The sequence below is a fragment of the Elaeis guineensis genome, chromosome 3 (assembly GCF_000442705.2).
Source record: "Elaeis guineensis isolate ETL-2024a chromosome 3, EG11, whole genome shotgun sequence".
Taxonomy (NCBI): Eukaryota; Viridiplantae; Streptophyta; class Magnoliopsida; order Arecales; family Arecaceae; genus Elaeis; species Elaeis guineensis.
In genome coordinates this window covers 106,677,269-106,697,433 of record NC_025995.2, presented here as the reverse complement: position 1 = coordinate 106,697,433, position 20,165 = coordinate 106,677,269, and the positions used below count along the sequence as shown (strand labels likewise).

The 20,165-nt window shown below is 36.4% G+C and overlaps 2 protein-coding genes across 5 annotated transcripts; both read right to left on the bottom strand.

Moving 5' to 3' along the window:
- Positions 1-2,290: 2,290 nt before the first annotated feature.
- Positions 2,291-5,371, bottom strand: LOC105041141 (alpha-1,3-arabinosyltransferase XAT3-like). 2 transcript variants are annotated; one of them, XM_010917979.4, is made up of 5 exons: positions 5,079-5,371; positions 4,896-4,973; positions 4,519-4,659; positions 4,159-4,281; positions 2,291-3,946 (listed from the first exon to the last, which is right to left on the bottom strand). In XM_010917979.4, the coding sequence occupies exons 1-5, from the start codon at positions 5,218-5,220 to the stop codon at positions 2,763-2,765; spliced, it is 1,668 nt and encodes a 555-aa protein (XP_010916281.1). In that variant the 5' UTR covers positions 5,221-5,371; the 3' UTR covers positions 2,291-2,762. The 2 variants fall into 2 exon arrangements, with proteins under 2 accessions (XP_010916281.1, XP_010916280.1); XM_010917978.4 differs by having other exon boundaries at positions 4,519-4,665; positions 5,079-5,370.
- A 7,382-nt stretch (positions 5,372-12,753) lies between these two features.
- LOC105041144 (beta-1,2-xylosyltransferase XYXT1) lies at positions 12,754-15,460 on the bottom strand. Of its 3 annotated transcripts, none has more exons than XM_010917983.4 (5): positions 15,203-15,460; positions 15,018-15,095; positions 14,642-14,788; positions 14,303-14,410; positions 12,754-14,078 (listed from the first exon to the last, which is right to left on the bottom strand). In XM_010917983.4, exons 1-5 carry the CDS (start codon positions 15,342-15,344, stop codon positions 12,895-12,897), a joined length of 1,659 nt encoding a protein of 552 aa, XP_010916285.1. In that variant the 5' UTR covers positions 15,345-15,460; the 3' UTR covers positions 12,754-12,894. The 3 variants fall into 3 exon arrangements, with proteins under 3 accessions (XP_010916285.1, XP_073110353.1, XP_010916284.1); XM_073254252.1 differs by having other exon boundaries at positions 14,642-14,782; XM_010917982.4 differs by having other exon boundaries at positions 12,755-14,078; positions 14,642-14,791; positions 15,203-15,459.
- Between the last annotated feature and the right edge of the window lie 4,705 nt (positions 15,461-20,165).

Below are 20,165 nucleotides of genomic sequence, written 5' to 3'. Positions count from 1 at the left end.
ATTAGTCCTAGCTATGTTGATCAATAAAATTTAATTTTAATAGCTACGAACGACCGCATGATGAACTGATAGATAGAGACCATCGATGAGTCTGAAAAATTACAATGATGATTTCGATGATATTTGTAGCATACTATCAAAATTTTACTTCAATCGGGTATCAGTATCATGATCAATTTAGTACGAAATTATTTTTACCGTTAAATAAAAAATGAGTGATCAAAAGACCAAACGGCGTCCGATTAAGATAATTTTTTAAGTAAATAATATTTGCTACTATTTTAATTATTTATATGATGATGATCGTAAAATTCAAACTATATATATATGAACCATCCACATTAGATTGATTTTACAAAAGCACAAGTATAATTATTTAAAGACTTTAAGAGTATCAAGAGACATATAGTTTTGGATCATTCATATATACGTGATTTGAATTTTACGATATTCACCGTACAAACGATCAAAGTAGTAGCAAAGATTGTTTATCTAAAAAATTATCTTATAATCGGATGTCGTTTGATTTTTTGATCATTTATTTTTTATTTAACGATCTAAATTATTTCGTACTAAATTGACTATGATAATAATATCTGATTGAAGTAAAATTTTGATAGTATGCTACAAATATCATCGAGATCAATATTGTAAGTTTTTGGATCTATCGTGGTCTCTATCTATCAGATCATCATGTGGTTGTTCGTGATCATCAAAATCAAATTTTATTGATCGACATAGCTAGAGCTATTAGATCGAGACAGTTTTTTATGACGATGCTCTAATAATAATTATTTAGATAATAAATAGTGAAGATGAACTTTAAATTTTAAAATTAAATTATATTCAAAAAAATAAAAAAAATATAGATTATTAGCGATGATAAATACCGTTGATAATATGCTTCCTACCATCGCTAATAAGTTTAATAAATAAATAAAAATTTTATTAGAGACGATGATAATCGTTGCTACTATTCTTTTCACGATCGCTAATAAATTTAATAACTATTTTTTTTTTTTGCGGCGGTTAAATCTGGCGCTAATAGTGCCGTCACTAATAATCTTTCCATTGTTGTTAATAAATTTAATAAATAATTTAATAAATTTAATAAATTATTATCAATGAAAGTGTTGCTATCGGTAATACCATCGCTAATATCTTCTATTAGCGATGGCGAAAATACCGTCACCAATGGCTGTCGCTAATAGCTTAATATCTTGTAGTGTCTGTCTCCTCTCCGGGCTTTAAGGGGTGCCCACAGTTGTTCTGGTGGTTGCAGTGGCTGTGAAGCTAGATTCGATAGCGGTACCACCAAAGGAGATGCAGGGATAGCTTGATCAAGCTGCGGCGCTGCCGACGGGGGTGCAGGGATGGCCTGGATCGTCTAGATGATGGCCGTCAAAGTCTGAACCTACTAGAAGATTAGGTTGAACTGATTCGCCATGACCAACATCGGCTGGGGAGGCAGAGGAGTTTCTACCACCAGTGGGTATACTCGGTTCTTGGTTTGGCTCTCCATTGGTCGAGAGGTAGTGGCATTGTGTGGCGGAATGAAACTCTCTTCGGTGGCATGATTGTTTGCTACTCTCGATCTACACTCCTCCAAATGGGTCAAGACCCTTCCTCTAGTACCAATCTATTGGTGCAAGAATCTATACGGTATCGAGATCTGGAGTGGACGGTGAAGTGGACCTCTCGGGAGTGTGACCTGCACAAAAGTTCTAACCGGAGGTTGCTCCGGCGAGGATCCTCTGATGCTCAAGTTAGAACCCTCGTTCAACAGATGAAGGAGCATGAGAGACAGAATAATGACGTGCTTTTTTTTGGAATCCTCTTTAAGCCTCTTTTATGGACAAAGGGTTGGAGCTTCAGTTGACAAGTTGGTTGGCACAATCTCGCGACTTGTGTGAAGAGGCGAGATCATCGCTCGAGATTTTCAAAATATGACGGTTGTGGTTACCTTATCAGTTTTGCGACAGTTGTTGCCTGATAGGTATAAAATTTTGAATTAAGTTGCCATCTGGGTGTCATTGAGATGAGGATTGGTCAACGATGACTAAGAGTCGATCGTCTTGGGCTACCTTTGGATGAGGAAGTCAAGGGTCGGAGGCTTGTCCGGAAGGGAGAGGTTGGTCGGCTTGACATAATCGGCCAACAATCATTTTTTGATCGGACTGAATTGGCTGTTTGGACGTGCCATCAATCTATCAGTCTGAGCTATAGGAGTTGGCTGATGGGGAAACATCGGCAGTTGTGCATAGGGATTGCCGAGCGGTCATCGACAGGCTTTCGTCTGCTCAGGACATGAAGCGTCAATCAGGCCGACCATGAGTCGGGAAGGGCTTCGGTAGACGGGCTCACCAAGCTTAGACAACTTGGGCGCTAGATCTTTTCATATCATCGGCTCACGTGGAATTTCCTCCAACACAAATCATAGGGAGATTGGTGGCTGCACATCAAGAAACACAAGTAGTTCACTGGTTAGAATCTTCATGAGACCGAGCAAGGAAAGGCATGGCAAGTAATGTGACTTATTAAGGTTTAACTTAGAGTTTTGTTGGGGATTTATAATATGCAGAAGATAATCAATATGTAAATAAAGATATTTATGTGTGCAATTAACATATAACGAAAAGGATTATATAGAATAAGAAAAAAGAACGAAACTCTTTCTTTATTTAAGGCAAATAAAAATAGTGAGACAATAATTAACTAAAAGAGTGAATACTAGAGATACAACCGATGCCTTTATTCTATTGTCAATGGAGGAGCTCGAGGGCTTTCAGCAGAACAGTTCTAAACCTTCTCAAATCTAGCTTCACACTCTGTTCAACCATGTATACTTTCGCCATAGCATTCCATCCTTGCCTGTGAAATGACGTGGGATCTTTGAGCACAGGGTGGTCTCTGGGATACAGATCTATCAGAGTGCTCTCCTCTTTACTGGTACCATATTCCATGTACTGCAACTTCATGTTCTTGGCTGGGTCCCCATAGTCATACTTAGCTACCCATTCCAACCCACCCCACGGGACTACCTGGATAAACACTGCATTCCTTGGAAGGAAAATCATATTTGTGAGTCCGGCCCCATGCACGCCCATCATCACATCGCATGAGTTAATGATGCGCGCAAAGTCAGCAACGTCGGTCTCAAACTTGGCCTCTGCTCTCAGCACCTCATAGCCCAACTCCTCGGCCATTTTAACAATTTCCTCGATATTAATGAGTCTTCTGGTTCGGTGTCTATCTATGATTGCAAGCCTTGGCTTCTTCTCAGGATGTTCTCCCATCTTGATGGGCGAGTCTCGATCAAGAGAGTAGACACCACTCAAAAATTTTGTGAAGTCGAGAATGGAATACCCATTTGGATCTCTCAAGGGGTCGATGTACATATCTTTATAGCTTTCGAGGCCGACGATCGCATGTGGGTAGCAACGAACTTGATCATCATTGTCGAAATCAATAATTTCATATCGACCCAGCCTTTTCAGAATGTGGCGGTACTTGTGCACCCACCCAAGCTGTGAATTGGTTATGAGTAACTGGGCTTCTCCATTAAATTGTCGTGAAGTTATGAAGAGTGGAAGCAAAACATCAGCGAAGTCATGGTATAGGTTTCCGGTGTACCCACCAATCGCGAATACAACGGCGGGGATGCTATGATTAAGGGTGCAACGAGGGGCATCAATGCTGTTTGACATTTTAACAGACACTTCCCTGATTTTCTTCATCGCGGTTTTGTGGGACTTCCGAGTATAAGGTTTAACTCGCCACGATTCATTTGATTCTGGAGTTCTCATTTGATTGGAAGTAACAAACACCACAGAGGAGGACTTCCCATGAATCCTGACGTCTCCTTCCATTTTACAGACATCAGATCTTGGACTAGAAAAATCACATATTGGCTTCCTTTGAGGCTTGACATCTGCACTCCTTTCACCTTTACGAAGCAAAAAAGGAAAAACCTTCATTAGACACTGGTCGTTGGAACCAAAAGCTTGGAGAGCTAAACTCCTCACATGCTTGACGCATCCAACTGTGTTATGACAGGTATTTCGGTTATTTTGGCGGAAATAACATGCTGGATATCTAGAAATGCCAGTTTAAACCTTTGAGACTCTGAGATTCAATTTAGAAAGACTACCAACATACCTGGTTGCTTGGGATTGATGATATCTTCTTTCTGAGTCGAATCACCACTAGTTGAAGAACTTTTGTCTGGGACCCTTTTTTCTCCATCCTGCTCGTGCCTATCCTCTCCGATGTTTCCATTCCCTGTAACAAAGAAGAATAGCGTACCCTTTGAAGTGAGCTACCTAAAGTAAAATTTCGTCGACTCGTTTCGCTCTGCAAAATCAATCAGTTAGGGTTGCATGATACAAACTACTTGAAATCCAAATCTGTGCGCCGTATTATTGATTTGAAGCTGGGACTACTTGCTGATGGAGCCCAGTCAACTCACACATATTTTGAGCTGTGATGTTAATATGAATACTCTAATCATTGGCTCACCTAGTTTCTGAGTACTACTTGCATCCAGCCTTCCAGAGGAAGCATCACGAATTATAGATGATGAACTCGGTTGCACTTTAATAGCATCATTCTTCTTGAGCAGATCTGATCCCAGATTCTCCTCTGTAGCATTTCTTAGTCCTGCATCTTCTCAGTGATTGTAATGTGGTAAGTCATGGTTGTCAAAGATCCCAACAGATCTTAAGGGAGAAACAGAGCTTGTCCCATCTAAGGTAAGGATCAAACTCAAAGACTCATCATGATAATTCTCACTTTATCCAAACAAGTTTCGAGACCTATATGAATCAGAGGATCGGTTTGGGCAATGACAAATAATAGTTGCCATTTGCCAACTTAATGTCATACTGTGGTCTTACCTAGCTGTGATGAATTCATCTTCTTTTCCACCATGGGACTGGTAGGAACTCCATAAGATGATGCTACTCGGGACTCAACTGCAAAACCAACCGGAGTTACATGAATTTCATGGCAATGCTAAATTTAGATCGTCATGCAACAGCTTCAAACAGTGAGATTCAGTTTGGTCGAAAGTGACTTACCAGTTAGTAGGGGAGTTACGTAACGATCGGAGACGGAGATGTAGGTGAACAAGGCAAGAAAGAATCCGAGAAGCAATCCTAAACTAAGCGATCGAGGTTCAACTCGACCTACGTTCCTCACCAACTCCTTCTCATTCCCCATCTTCTGGATCCCAATGGCTCTTGATCTCCTTTGAAACACCTGTGTCCCGGATGAATTTAACAGAAAGCTGGTCACCAGGCTCTGTTTATTGCTTTCATCTGTTGGTTAGGCCAACAGCTCGTATTTTCTCCGCAATTGTCGAAATTATTGTACAAAGTCAGCTGTTGTTTGTGGAAACAAGGTTTTGTAGAGGACACAGACGAAATTGAAGTCTTTGGTACGGAAGTAATGTGGCTTACCACGAAACGCTAAGGCGGCTTTAAGTTGAGACACCGATCGAAGATTGGGGAAATGTGTTCATCGTGATTGACCTTGGTTGGCTTATTCGAGCACGTTGTCCAGCTTCCGAGAGAGAAAATTTGCGGGCTGTCTTTGGTTAGCGAAGCTGCAAATGTATTGTTGCAAGATTATTTATTAATTAATATAAAATATAAATAATAATAAATAATAATATTTAAAAAAATATAATGATTTCGATTTTTGATTTATGTTCACAGATAAAAATAGAAAGAGATTTTACTATATCAAAAAGATGGAGTACAAAGAGTATGTGATGACTTAGATAACAAAAGATAGCCCCTTCCATTCCATAACACCATTCTATCGTGGTGTCTTTCTAATTATGTGATGTCTTAGAATACCTTCAACCTCGTGTAACTCATTAAATTGATCCTTACAAAACTCCATATCATTATCATTTCTCAATCTATTGATCTTTTTGCTGTACTGTTTCTCAACAAATGCTTTCCACTTTTTAAGTGTGGGAAAGACTTCATTCTTGAACTTGAGAAGGTATATCCAGGCTCTCCTTAAAAAATCATCAATAAAAGTTAAATAATACTGAGAACCACCTTTAGACTGAACAAATGTAAGATCCCAAAAGTCATAATGGATATAATCTAACATATTCTGTCTTATGGATGGCTATATTGAACTTATCTCTAGGTTGCTTCCTATAGAATAATGCTCGCAAAAATCAAACTTTTCAATTTTTTGGCCATACAATAATCCCATTCGCTCAAAATAAATATGCCAACTTTGCTCATATAATCTAAATGCATCTACTACTATGAGCACTATCCAAATCTAGATCTAATGAAAAAAATTAATACAATACCAACAACTGTGCTACGCTGAAGCAAGTAGAAGTCATGAGATAATCTATCTTTAAGTATAATAAAAAAATATTTTGAAACTTTTAAAATTATACCTTCATCAGAATATTTAAAACTATGTGAATATTCAACGGAATCAAATTTTTTTCTTGAATCCTATACGTGCCGGATATCAGATAAAGTTCTAACAATACTATCATACATCCTGATCTGAATTGTTTTTATACCAATAACTTTATAAGATATATTATTCTCTACGAGCACAATTACACCACTATCAATAGGATGATAAGTGAAAAACCAATATTAATGAGGACACATATGATAAGAACATATTGAATCAAGAATTCAAGTATCTCAAGATAAATTGATAAATATCAAGAGGACATCAGCACCATAGAACTATCCTCTGCTACACTGACCGAATCACCAGCATTGGAGACATTATCGGACTTTTTTTTCTTTTCTTTGAGTTTAGGATAATCAGATTTCAATGTCCTTCTTTCTTATAGTAATTACATTTGCTTTTCTTTCTTTTAGATTTTTCAATCTCAATTTTTACAACCATCATGAAGAAATCATCAAAAATAAAATATAAAGTCAACAAATAACCAAAAATTCAAAACCGATTGCTGTAAAATTATTTGTTAATTAGTATGAAATCTGAAATAATAACAAACAATCATGTGTCAAAAAAAAATTGGATAACGATTTATGTGATTCAGTCTTTGGCCTAAGTACACAGGCAAAAGTTAGGAGAAAATTTACTATATCAAAAAGATGGAATATAAAGAACATGTGGTGGCTCAAATAATAAAAGATAACCCCGTCTAAGATGACCCTCCTATTACAAAAGATGCGATTACAATATATATATAGCCACCAAACTCTATAACAAAATGAAAAGATCAAAATATCCTAACAGACTAATTAAAGTCTAAAACGGATTAGATTCGTACCAAAGGTCATACCAAATTCAAACCACACTCAATAATATTTGCGGTAAAATTCCGGGCCATACTAGACAAGAAATGGGAAAGTGGTAAACTTGATGGCATTTTTTGACAGGAATGATCAATTGTTCTGGAAGAGGAAAAGGTGAAGGAAACTGCATCCCAAAGAAACGCATGTATGATTGACTTACCAAAAATAAAAATGTATGATTTTTTTTCTTGTTGATAATGAGACTGCGGTTGCCTCAAAAAGATAATGAGACTTGGGAATGAAATGAAGATTTGGAATGGATATGGAAAGATCCCATCTTTGCTAGAGTCTGTTGTTTATGACGGAGAATGCTTTGGAAGGGGATTCCTTGTCAATCTATCCTTGCTAGAATGGGACCATTAAACAGTGGCAGAGGTATTATGACATTGTGCTGTGATAACTACATGTCATTTTCTCATAATGTTTGGAATGAAATGACCAATATTAACAATGCTTTCATGAACATCAGCTCATCAGATGGAATAATTCAAGGAGTATCTCAGCAAGACATGCAAGATAATATGAAGGCATGGCTAGTGTATACAGAATGGATGATTTATACTGCCCAAAATGAGAGAATCTACTAAGGAAAAATGTGACAGCTCAAATAGTGAGTATCGGAGCTAAACAGCTTGTAAATGGATATTTTGCTATCTAAAAAGGGGAGAGACTCTTCAGCTAAATCAGCTTTTAGTACTGCAATATTTTTCTTTTGTAAAATTATAGTATGTTCATCATCCTAACATCAATAGCAGTCAATTTACTAACACGAGAATTGTGCTCATTCAGGTATTCTTGAAATGAGAAACCTCTCCTTCGTCTTTAGATCGTATAAGAACCTTCTGAAATGGATGTAGTTCCACATCAATTTTCCATCATAAATCCATTGCAATTTGTCTATATTTTTTTGTATAAGTTTTTTCGGACACATTGAATATAATAGAATCATTTAGTGCAAGAAAAAAATCAGATATGGCTAAATCGTTCCTCTTTTGAGAATCTTCATCACTTATTCGGTAGATTTCTTCTTCTTACATTTCATCTCAATTGTTCACCCTTCTTTGACTAAAATCACGTTCATCTTCAACTTCCACAAATCATGACCGGATCCATCGAACAAAAGCACCTCATATCTTGTTGAACCGCAACTAGCCACATCAAAGCATTACAAATATGAAATTTGAATACAATCTTATGCGAACGGTATTTCTGCAACCTCAACTCTAATACCAATTGCTAAAAATTTAACACTAGATGTGAGATTAAGAAGAATAAAAGCTAGCAAGGAAAAAATAAACAGGACATAAAAAATTTATGTAGTTCAATAAATTATCTGTATCCATGGGCAGCAAAAAACTAAGTTTTCTTTTTTATTGGAATTAGAAAAAAAATTGTAAGTTTAAATCTCAGTACCCTCTAAACCCCAAATGACAATGTAATTGTAAATTTTTCTCCCAAATCTTATTACTAGGAGTGCAAATGAGCCAAGTTGCTCATAAGCTACTCTAACTCAACTCGAGTCTGATCTCGACTTGACTCGACTTGATTATTATCGAGCTCAACTCAAGTCTGAGCTCGATTCGACTCGCTTGTTATCGAGCTTGAATAGTCAATTCAAGCTCGAGTAGCAGGGTACTCGGCTCGAAAGTTCATAAACCTACTCGAATTTATATATATTTAATAATATTATTTTATTTATAATATATATATTAATATGTATATTATTAATAGATTAAAGATCGATTTCGAACTCGAGATGACTCTATTGATATTCAAGCCGGGTTGAGTTGACCTCGAATTTTACCTATTTTTTATCTAGATGAGCTCGAGTTTGGAATACTAAGACTCGATCGATCTCGAATCGTGTTTCGAGTCTGAGTATTTTAAGTCGAGTCGAGCTCGAGCTTGAGCTTCCAGCTACTCGATTCGATTCGGCTCAATTGCACCTCTATTTATTACCATACATACATACATATACATGCATACATATGTACTATTTTTCTAATATTGTTAGGTAAAGCCTAATTACCCTAAATATTATATATATATAGGGTAATTACCCTAAATATTTGCTATATCCCCCAAACCCTACTAACATACATACATACATATATATATATACATGCATACATATATACTATAGTTCTAATATTGTTAGGTAAAGCCTAATTACCCTAAATATTTTATATATATATATATATATGTAGGGTAATTAAGCTTTACCTAACAATATTAGAAAAAGAGTATAAAGGCAAAACTAACAAGTTGTCACTTCCACGACGTCTTGTTTGGTTTGGACTTTGGTTGGATCCAAGAAAGACCACATGAGGATGGATTCGTTATGGATGTAGTTGAATGTTTCTCTTCCAGCTGTATATTTTTGTAGCTTGTGGCCATCACTAATGCAATAAATTGATATGGATAGATTGATTGCTTCTTCTCCCCCATTTAAGTATCACTATTTGTTATTTACTGATGAGCATCCAAGTGATAGATCTCTTCCTTCCCCGATCTTTAAATTAAAAATATACTAGAAGGTTTGTACCAAAAATAATATAAATATACTAGCAGGTTACGTGCTTTGACCCGTCACTTGCGCTAACTTCATATGATAGATTTTCGGTTTTTTTTTTTTTTTTGACAATACTCAGAAAATGTTTTTTTAACTTTATTTGAGTTTTTTATTTCCTAATTCAAGATGGAGTGAAATAATGGCTCGAATTAATTTTGAAAGCGATTTGGACGGATCAGTTTCGAGATTTATTTATTTATTCATTTATGTACTGAAAAGGACTTCCTCTTCATTGCCCGGGGCACTCCTTAGAATAGAGATGTTTTTCTATATATGTTCCAGAATGTCCCTGAGAGTGTGACACATGAGAATTTTGGGTGTTCATCTCGTTGGATGGATGTATGCCAGTTTCTTGATGCATGATAATAGTAAGTCTCAAGGAGGTTTTTGGAATAGTTATTTTTAAAAAAAAAAAAATAATGTAAAGGGAAGCAAGCTGCCACCCAAAGCTTTATTGAAAGAAAACAATGGCCACTAGATGATTATTTGTTCTATTATTGTTTCAGTTATGTTGAAGGATCAATTGGAAAATCCTGCTCTCTTTTGACCTAGAAATGTTAGAGAGCCGAGCTCCAAAGAAATTAAACCTAGTTTTTAATTGCAACCTCGTGATCCTAAATTCCTAATCGAGTGATAGAGACAGTGATGAAAGAGTAGTTTTATGGTCCCATGCAGCTGTCGAGGTATGTATACGAAAGTAATGGCAGAAAAGATATTGTAGACTTTTGCACCAAGAACGGAGACTTGCAGCTAATATTATGTTTGGATACTTAAATGACGAAATTATCTAGTGATTCTAGTTGACCAGTTAAAGATTACTCAAAAAGTTAGGAATGACTTATTTAATCAATGAATGAAAAAAAATACTTAATCAGATGAAAATTATTTTAGAGATGGACATAAACTCTCTCTCTCTCTCTCTCTCTCTCTCTCTATTTTTTCCACAACTTTATCGTACCATCCATAAGAGCACTAACGCAAACAGTTGGATAGAGTACCAACATTTGTGTGTGTGTGTGTGTGTGTATTTAGAGTTAGTTAGGAAGCGAAAACCAATAGTCATTGTTGTCCAAGGAATGTTAGGTATGTAAAGACAGAGAAAGGAGATGATGCATCAACGCACAAACACGTGCATAAATATTCTATGGGGACGTAAATCCGCATAAAAAATGTACGCTGACGTCCTCACTTCAGGTGCACAGTGGGCAGAAGACGCACCGTTGCATCGTTGCAGCATGGGAGCTCGAGTGGTTCTTGTTCACGTGTACGGCGGTGGGTGTCCAGATCTCTGGCGAACTCTCCACCCTCGCCGCTGTCCTGGAGAGAAGAAGAAACGGAGTGGAAACGTTTTGGTGGCGCCGGCATCCGTTGGACGAGCGTCTTTGAGTGGCGTGTGACGCACAGCATCTATTCGATGAAATGTTCGAAGGAGAGATAACTTCACCCTAGTTCGGCAGTCTTGGCATTTCTTGCTGACATATGAGGTTGAGACGGGCGTCGAGCCGGAGTTGGTGATGCCACGACGTACCCAATATTTGCTATGGTGGTAACCCACTCCATTCTTGATCCGACTTGGCTTGAAGTTACTTGGTTCTCGTTTGGTAGAATACCTATATAAGTGGAATTTTTGGAATGTGAAGGTTTTCCACATGTTGATGCCTTTATATAACGTCAAAATAAAAAAATATTCCAATATATGACTGGAGTAATCTTACCATTGTGCTAAGACTCACCCTCATACTTTCATAATTTTAAAATTATATTTTTTGTACAATTTGGGAACTTATGATATTTAATATCAGATTTGTTAATTCATGGAGATTAAATAGCTGGGTGGTGAACTTATCATGTGAAGACGCAGCAGTCATCTGAGAAAGAACTGTGACAACGATAGAATATTTTGCCCCAAAACTCTGTTGTGACCACATTTGCCAACAAACAGCAATCGCCAAATGATCCCATGCCGTCCTGTATTTGCTCCGATCCTTTTCTTTCGCCATCTGATCCATGAACTCATGGCAATGAACTTATGGCAGACCATATTGACTTCGCCAATGGGCAATGAAGTAGAATGTGGTTCATTGTATCACTATTGCACTCACAAAAGGAAGCATCCTCCATCTGCTGGCCAGCTTTTATTTGCTAATGTGCAACCTATTTTTTAGAGCCAACCACAATTACTGAGTTTTGTAATTGTGAATTGTGATTTCACCAATTTGCAAAAAGAATTTGCTGTGAACATGGTTGATTATAAGTTAAACAGCAATGAGTCAGTGATGAAAGCCGAAGAGTGGAGATCAAAGATGGCAAATTACTGAATTCTGCTCTCTCTCTCTCTCTCTCATTTAGGTTGCTTCAAAAGGAGACATCCTGCTTTGTTCTCTTTTTCCATTTTGAGGGCACCATGATGTTAGATCTGGTAGTTCTTAGTATAATTGTGGAAATTGAAGGCAGAGGGGATATTGTTCGCCCAAGAATCCTCCTAAAATCTGAGCATTTCACCGTCGCCTTCTCAGTTTAGTTCCCAGTTTTCTTCTCGAGTAATTTTCCTTCGTTTATTTGGGAATCCTCATTCGACTCTTTGAAACTTATAGTTAATGAGTTATTCATACCCTACTACAACATTGTTATGGTGTTTTAGCTATAATTAAGAAATATACCCTAGGGAGATTGGTGGCAGCACATCAAGAAACCATGTAGTTCACTAGTTAGAAGCTTCAAAAGACCAAGCGAGGAAAGGCATGGCAAGTAAACTGACTTATTAAGGTTTATAACTTAGAGTTTTGTTGGGGAATTTATGATATGTGGAAGATATCAATATGTAAATAAAGATATTTACGTGTGCAATTAACATATAAAGAAAGGGCTTACATTAAAAAAAAAAAAAAAAAAAAAAAAAAAAAAAAGAAACTCTTTCTTTCTTGAAAAACATACTAAACATTGAGATAATAATTAACCAAAAGAGTGAATACTAAAGACACAACCAATGCCTTTATTCTATTGTTAATGGAGGAGCTCGAGGGCTTTCAGCAGAACAGGTCTGAACCTGGGCAAATCAAGCTTCACATTCTGTTCAACTAGGTATACTTTCCCCATAGCTGTCCATCCTTGCCTGTGAACTGACATGGGATCTTTGAACACAGGGTGGTCTCTAGGATACAGATCTATCAGAGTGCTCTCTTCTTCACCGATACTATACTCCAAGTACTGCAGCTTCATGTTCCTGGCAGGGTCCCCAAAGTCACACTTAGCTATCCCTTCCAACCTACCCCACGGGACTACCTGGATAATCACTGCATTCGTTGGAAGGAAAACCAAATTTGTGAGTCCGGCCCCATGCACGCCCATCATCACATCGCATGAGTTAATGAGGCGTGCAAATTCAGCAACTTCAGTCCCAAACTTGGCCTCTGCTCTCAGCACCTCATAGCCCAACTCCTCGGCCATTTTAACAATTTCCTCGGTATTAGTAAGTCTTCTGGTTCGATGTCTATCTATGATTACAAGCCTTGGCTTCTTCTCTGGATGCTCTCCCATCTTGATGGGCGAGTCTCGATCAAGAGAGTAGGCACCCCTCAAAAACTTTGTGAAGTCCACCATGGAATACCCATTTGGAGCTCTCGAGGGGTCGATGGCCATATCTTCATGGCTTTCGAGGCCGACGATCGCATGTGGGTAGCAACGAACTTGATCATCATTGTCGAAATCAATAATTTCATATCGACTCAGGCTTTTCAGAACGTGGCGGTACTTGTGCACCCACCAAAGCTGTGTATTGGTTATGAGTAACTGGACGCCTCCATTAAATTGTCGCGAAGTTATGAAGAGAGGAACCAACGCATCAGTATAGTCATGGTATATGTTTCCGGTGTACCCTCCAACCGCAAATACAACGGCGGGGATGCTATGATTAAGGGTGCAACGAGGGGCGTCAATGCTGTTTGACATTTTAACAGACACTTCCCTGATTTTCTTCATCACGATTTTGTGGGACTTGCGGGTATAAGGTCTAAGTCGCCACGATTCATTTGGTTCTGGATTTCTCATTTGATTGGAAGTAACCAACACCACAGAGGACGACTTCCCATGAATCCTGACGTCTCCTTCCATTTTACAGACATCAGATCTTCGACCAGAGAAATCGCATATTGGCTTCCTTTGAGGCTTGACATCCGCACTCCTTTCACCTTTACAAAGCAAAAAAAAACCCTACATTAGACACTGGTAGTTGGAACCAGAAGAGCTAAACTCATCGCATGTTTGATTCATCCAATGCGACTATTTTGAGTGACTCACTGTTTTATGACAGGTATTTCAGTTATTTTTGCTGAAACAACATGCTGGATATCTATAAATGCCAGTATAAACCATTGAGACTCTGAGATCCAATTTAGAAAGACCACCAACATACCTAGTTGCTTGGGATTGATGATATCTTCTTTCTGAGTCGAATCACGACTAGTAGAAGAATTTTTGTCTCCATCCTTTTCATGCCGATCCTCTCTGATGTTTTCATTCCCTGTAACAAAGAAGGATAGGGTTCCCTTTGAAGTGAGCTACCTAAAGAAAAATTTAGTCGACTCCTATAACTCTGCAAAATTAGTTAGGGTTGCATGAGACAAACTACTTGAAATCTATATGTGCGCTCTATTATTGATTTGCAGCTGGAACTACTTGCTGATGGAGCCTAGTCAGCTCGAACATATTTTAAACTTTGATATTAATATAAAAGCTCTAATCATTGGCTCACCTAGCTGTGGAGTACTACTTGCATCCAGCCTTCCAGAGGAAGCATCATGAATTATAGATGATGAATTCGGTTGCACTTTAATAGCATCATTCTTCTTGAAGAGATCTGATCCCGGCTTCTCCTCTTCAGCATTTCTTGGTCCTGCACCTTCTGGGTGATTACAATGTTGTGAGTCATGGTTGTCAGAGAACCCAACAGATCTTAAGAGAGAAACAAAGCTTGTCCCATCTAAGGTAATTAAGGATCAAGCTCAAAGACTCATCACATGATAAATCTCACTTTATCTAAACAAGTTTCGAGACCTATATGAATCAGAGGATCAGTTTGGGCAATGATAAATAATAGTTGCCAAGTTAATGTCATATTCTGGTCTTACCTAGCTGTGGGGAATTCATCTTGTGTTCCACCATGAGACTGCTAGGAACTCCATATGCTGATGCTACTCGGGACTCGACTGCAAAACCAACTGGAGTTATAAGACTTTCAAGGCAATGCTAAATTTAGATCGTCATGTAACAGCTTCAAACAGTGAGATTATCAGTTTGGTTCAAAGTGACTTACCAGTTAGTAGAGGAGTTACGTAACGATCAAACATGGAGATGTAGGTGAACAAGGCAAGAAAGAATCCGACGAGCAATCCTAAACTAAGCGATCGGGGTTCAATTCGACCTACGTTCCTACCCAACTCCTTCTCATTCCCCATCTTCTAGATACCAATGGCTCTGGATCTCCTCTGAAACACCTTTATCCCGGATGAATTTGACAGAAAGCTGGACACCAGGCTCTCTTTATTGCTTTCGTCTGTTGGTCAGGCCAACTAGCTCGTATTTTCTCCGCAATTGTCGAAATTAAAGTATTGTACATAGTCAGCTGTTGTTTGTGGAAACAAGGCTTTGCAGAGGACACAGACGAAATTGAAGTCTTTGGTAAGGAAGTTATATGGCTGACTACGAAACGCTGAGGCGGCTTTAAGTTGAGACACACTAGATTAGAGAAATGTGTTCATCGTGATTGACCTTGTTTGGCTTTACTTTTTCAAGCACGTTGTCCTGCTTCCGATTAGAAAGAAAATTTGCTCGCTGGCTGACTTTGGATAGCATAGTTGCAAATATACTGCCCACGTCATATTTATTATAAAATTATCTATTAATTAGTACAAAATTTGAATAATAACCAACAATCATACATAAAAAAAAAAAAAAAGACAACAATTTATATACTTCGACCTTTGACATACATCCTCAGGCGAAGACGAAGAGAGATTTCATTATATCAAAAAGATGGAGTATAAAAAATATATAGCGGCTAAAATAACTAGCAAAAGGCGGCCTCTCCTATAGCAAAAGACATGATTACAATATATATATATATATATATATATATATATATATATATATATATATATATATATATATATATATAAAGAGAAAGACTAAAATATACAAATGGACCAACTACAGTCCAAAATAGGCCTGATTCGTACTGCGAATCACACCAAATTCAATCTACACTCAACAAATATATACCTTAACTTGAATTCCATCAAGCTATAATACAAAATAGTAAACCCCTCTCTATCTCCACCAATAATGCCCTCAAAGGCCTAGCTCAGTATCTCAAAACATGAACCAAATCCAAACAATACTTAAACTTGAGAATAGTAAGTAGCTTGGTCATCATATCTACTAAATTATTTGTCATAGGAGTCTTCTTCAATTCAATAACCTCTTGTGATACAACATTCCAAATGAAGTGTTATCTGATATCAATATGCTTGATCTTTTCATGATATATCTGATTTTTAGTCGGATAAATGGCGCCCTGGCTATCATAATGAGCCAGTAGTCGCATTATGCTATAAATCAAGATGACCAACCAAACCTTGCAACTAAATGGCCTCCTTCACTTCTCTACCACTACAATATACTCTACCTTCATAATAGATAAGACAATAGTAAGCTAAAAAGTCACTTTCCAATGGATAGCACAACTTGAGAGAGTGAAGGTATAGCTTGTCAGAGATCTCCTCCTATCCAAATTACCTGTATAATCGAAGTCCATATAACCAATAACACTACTACAGTATCTAAATTATGATCATATATCAAACCAACATCATTAGTGCCTCTCAAATAACATAAGATCCATTTTACAGTCTACCAATAGATCTTTTCTGAATACCTCATGTACCTGCTAACGACATTGACAGCTTATGAAATATCTGGATGTGTGCAAACCATGATATATATGATTTTTCCAACTATACTGGCATATGGAATATGTGATATATATTCCTCCTCATCTGATAGCAGAGACAAAGCAGCTGAAAGCCTGAAGTGTGCCATAAATGGAATACTTACTAGCTTGCAATCCTGCATACCAAAATGCTTAGGCATCTTCTAAATATAATTTTTTTGTGACAAAAATAATTTGTCCGTGTATCGATCTCTGTGAATCTCATACTCAAAATCTTATTTGCAACATCTAAGTCCATCTTAAATTCATTGCTAAATTGAGCCTTTAATTTCTTAATCTTAGATATATTCTTTACTGTAATGAGCATGTTATCAATATAGAGCAACAAATAAATAAAAGAATCATTTGAAAGCCTCCTATAATAAACACAACTATCATAGTCACTCTGAGAGTAACCATGCCTAATCATAATGCATCAAACCATTTACACTACTGTCTCAGAGATTAGTTCAAACCAGACAGTGATTTTCTTAGCAAGCAAACATAGTCCTCCTTATCCTGAACAATAAATTCTTTTGACTATTGTATGTAAATCTATTCCTCAAACTCACTATGCAAGAAAGCTATCTTGGCATTAGGCTACTCAAGCTTTAAGTCAAAATAACACAACAATAGCAAACAACATGTAAATAGAGCTATATTTCATAATAGGAGAGAAAATTTTATTAAAGTCTATATATCTTTTCTCTAACTATAGCACTTTGCAACCAACATGCTTTGAACCTTACTGCTTTAAACTTTGGGATTCTTTTTTTCTTCTTGAATATTCATTTGCGTCCAACAATCTTCTAGCCTTGCGGTGGTTTCACTAGCTCCTATATCTAATTTTTGTGAAGAGACTCAATCTCCTCACTCATAATAATAGACCATCATGAAGACTCATTACTAGTGATGGCCTCATAATAACTGACAAGATCCTAAATCTTAATAGACTTTGCCACAGATAATGCAAAAGAGAACAAATCTGTATATTCTTATCTCTAAGAGGATCTAATCTATCTTCTCAATCTGCCAATGGTTATGGTGTATTGCTGCTCCTGCGAGGCATCTCTCTCATCAATGATCTAGGCTTATAATCCTGAACTGGCTAAACTGAAGTATCACCCTATGATGGATGAACTAAAGGTTTAACCTTAAGCTTTATCGACTTATCGACACCAAGATCTTTATTTATAATAATTGACTTATCTCTCGAATAAAGAATAGTCTTTTCATCAAAAGTAACATTTCTATTGACTATGAATTTCTGAGAATCAGGTTCAATACATCACAATCTATAGCCTTTCACCCCAAATTGATAATCAAGGAAGATATATTTATGTGCCTTTTTCCTAAGTTTACCATTACTAGCATGTGCATAAACAAAATAATTAAATATCTTCAAAATAGAATAACCAGCAAGTGTACCAAATCATACCTCAATAGGGGTCTTTAACTCAATAGCACTGTATGGAGATCCATTCATCAAGTAGCAGGCTATATTAACAGCTTCAATCTAAAATTTTCAAGATAAATTTGATTGAGAAAGTATATACCATACTCTTTCTAAAAGAGTTATATTCATACATTCTGTAACACCATTCTATTATAGTGTTTTTCTAATTATACCGTATCTCAAAATACCTTCAACCTTGTAGAACTCATTAATTAATCCTCACAAAACTCTATGCCATTATCAGTTCTCAATCTCTTTATCTTTTTTACTGGATTATTTCTTAACAAGTGCTTTCTACTTCTTAAAAGTGAAAAAGATTCCATTCTTGTACTTCAAAAAGTATATTCAAACTCTCCTAAAAGCATCAATGAAAATCAATAAATACCGAGAACCATCTTTAGACTGAATAGGTGCAGGGCCCTAAAAATTAGATTGAATATAATCCAACATGCCCTTTATCTGATAGACGGCTATGCTGAACTTATCTCTAGACTGCTTCCTATAGAATAATGCTCGCAAAAGTCAAGCTTTCAATTTTTTTGACCATACAACAGATCCCATTTGCTCAAAATAAGCATACCAGCTTTACTCATATGACCCAAATGCATCTACCATAAATGAGTACTATCCGAATCTATATCTAATGAAGAAATTGATGTAGTATCAAAAACTATACTACGCTGAAGCAAGTAGGGCCATAAGATAATATTGTTTTAAGCATAATAAAAGCACATTTTGAAACCTTTAAAACTCTACCTTCATCATAATATTTAAAACCAAATGAATTAAGAGTACTTAAAGAAATCATATTCTTTCTCAAATCTTATACATGCCACACATCAAGGTCCTAACAATACCATCATCCATCTTGATCTGAATTGTTTCTATATCAGCAACTTTACAAGACATATTATTCTCCATGAGCACAATACCACCATCAATAGAATAATAAGTGGACAACCAATTCTGATAAACATACATATGATAAGAATATACTAAATCAAGAATCCAAGCATCTCCAGATAAATTGATAGATATTGAAAAGATATGGGCACCATCAGAACTGTCCTCTGCTATACTGACCGAATCACCAACATTAAAGATATTATTGACTTTCCTTTCTTTTTTTTGAGTTTAGGACAATCAGATTTTTTGTGCCTTTCTTTCTTATAGTAATTACATTTTTCTTTCTTTCTTTTGGATCTTTCAATCTCAAATTTTGTAGCCATCATGAAGAAATCATAAAAAACAAAAAATAAAATCAATAAATAACGACAAGCCCAAAACAGATGTGATGAACAAACCTGAACAAATATGAATCTTTGGCTCTAATTTCAGTTAGTTGCAAAATTATCTATTAATTAGTATAAAATTTAAAATAATAACAAATTATTACATACAAGAAAAATAAGATAATGATTCACATGGTTCGATCTTTAGCCTACGTCCACAGATGAAAATTAAGAAAGATTTTACTATATCAAAAAGATTAAGTATAAAGAGTATGCAGCAGCTCAAATAACAAAAGATAGCCTCTTTTATAACAAAATGTATAATTACAATATATATATATATATATATATATATATATATATATATATATATATATATATATATATATATATATATATATATATAGCCATCAAATTTTAAAATAAAGAAAAAAGATCAAAATACACAAACGGACCAATTAAAGTCCAAAATGGGTCAGATTCGTACCACAAGTCATACCAAATTCAAGCCGCACTCAATAATATTTGCGGCAAAATTCTAAGTTATGTTGGATAAGAAACAGGACAGTGGTAAACTTGATGGCATTTTTTAACAAGAATG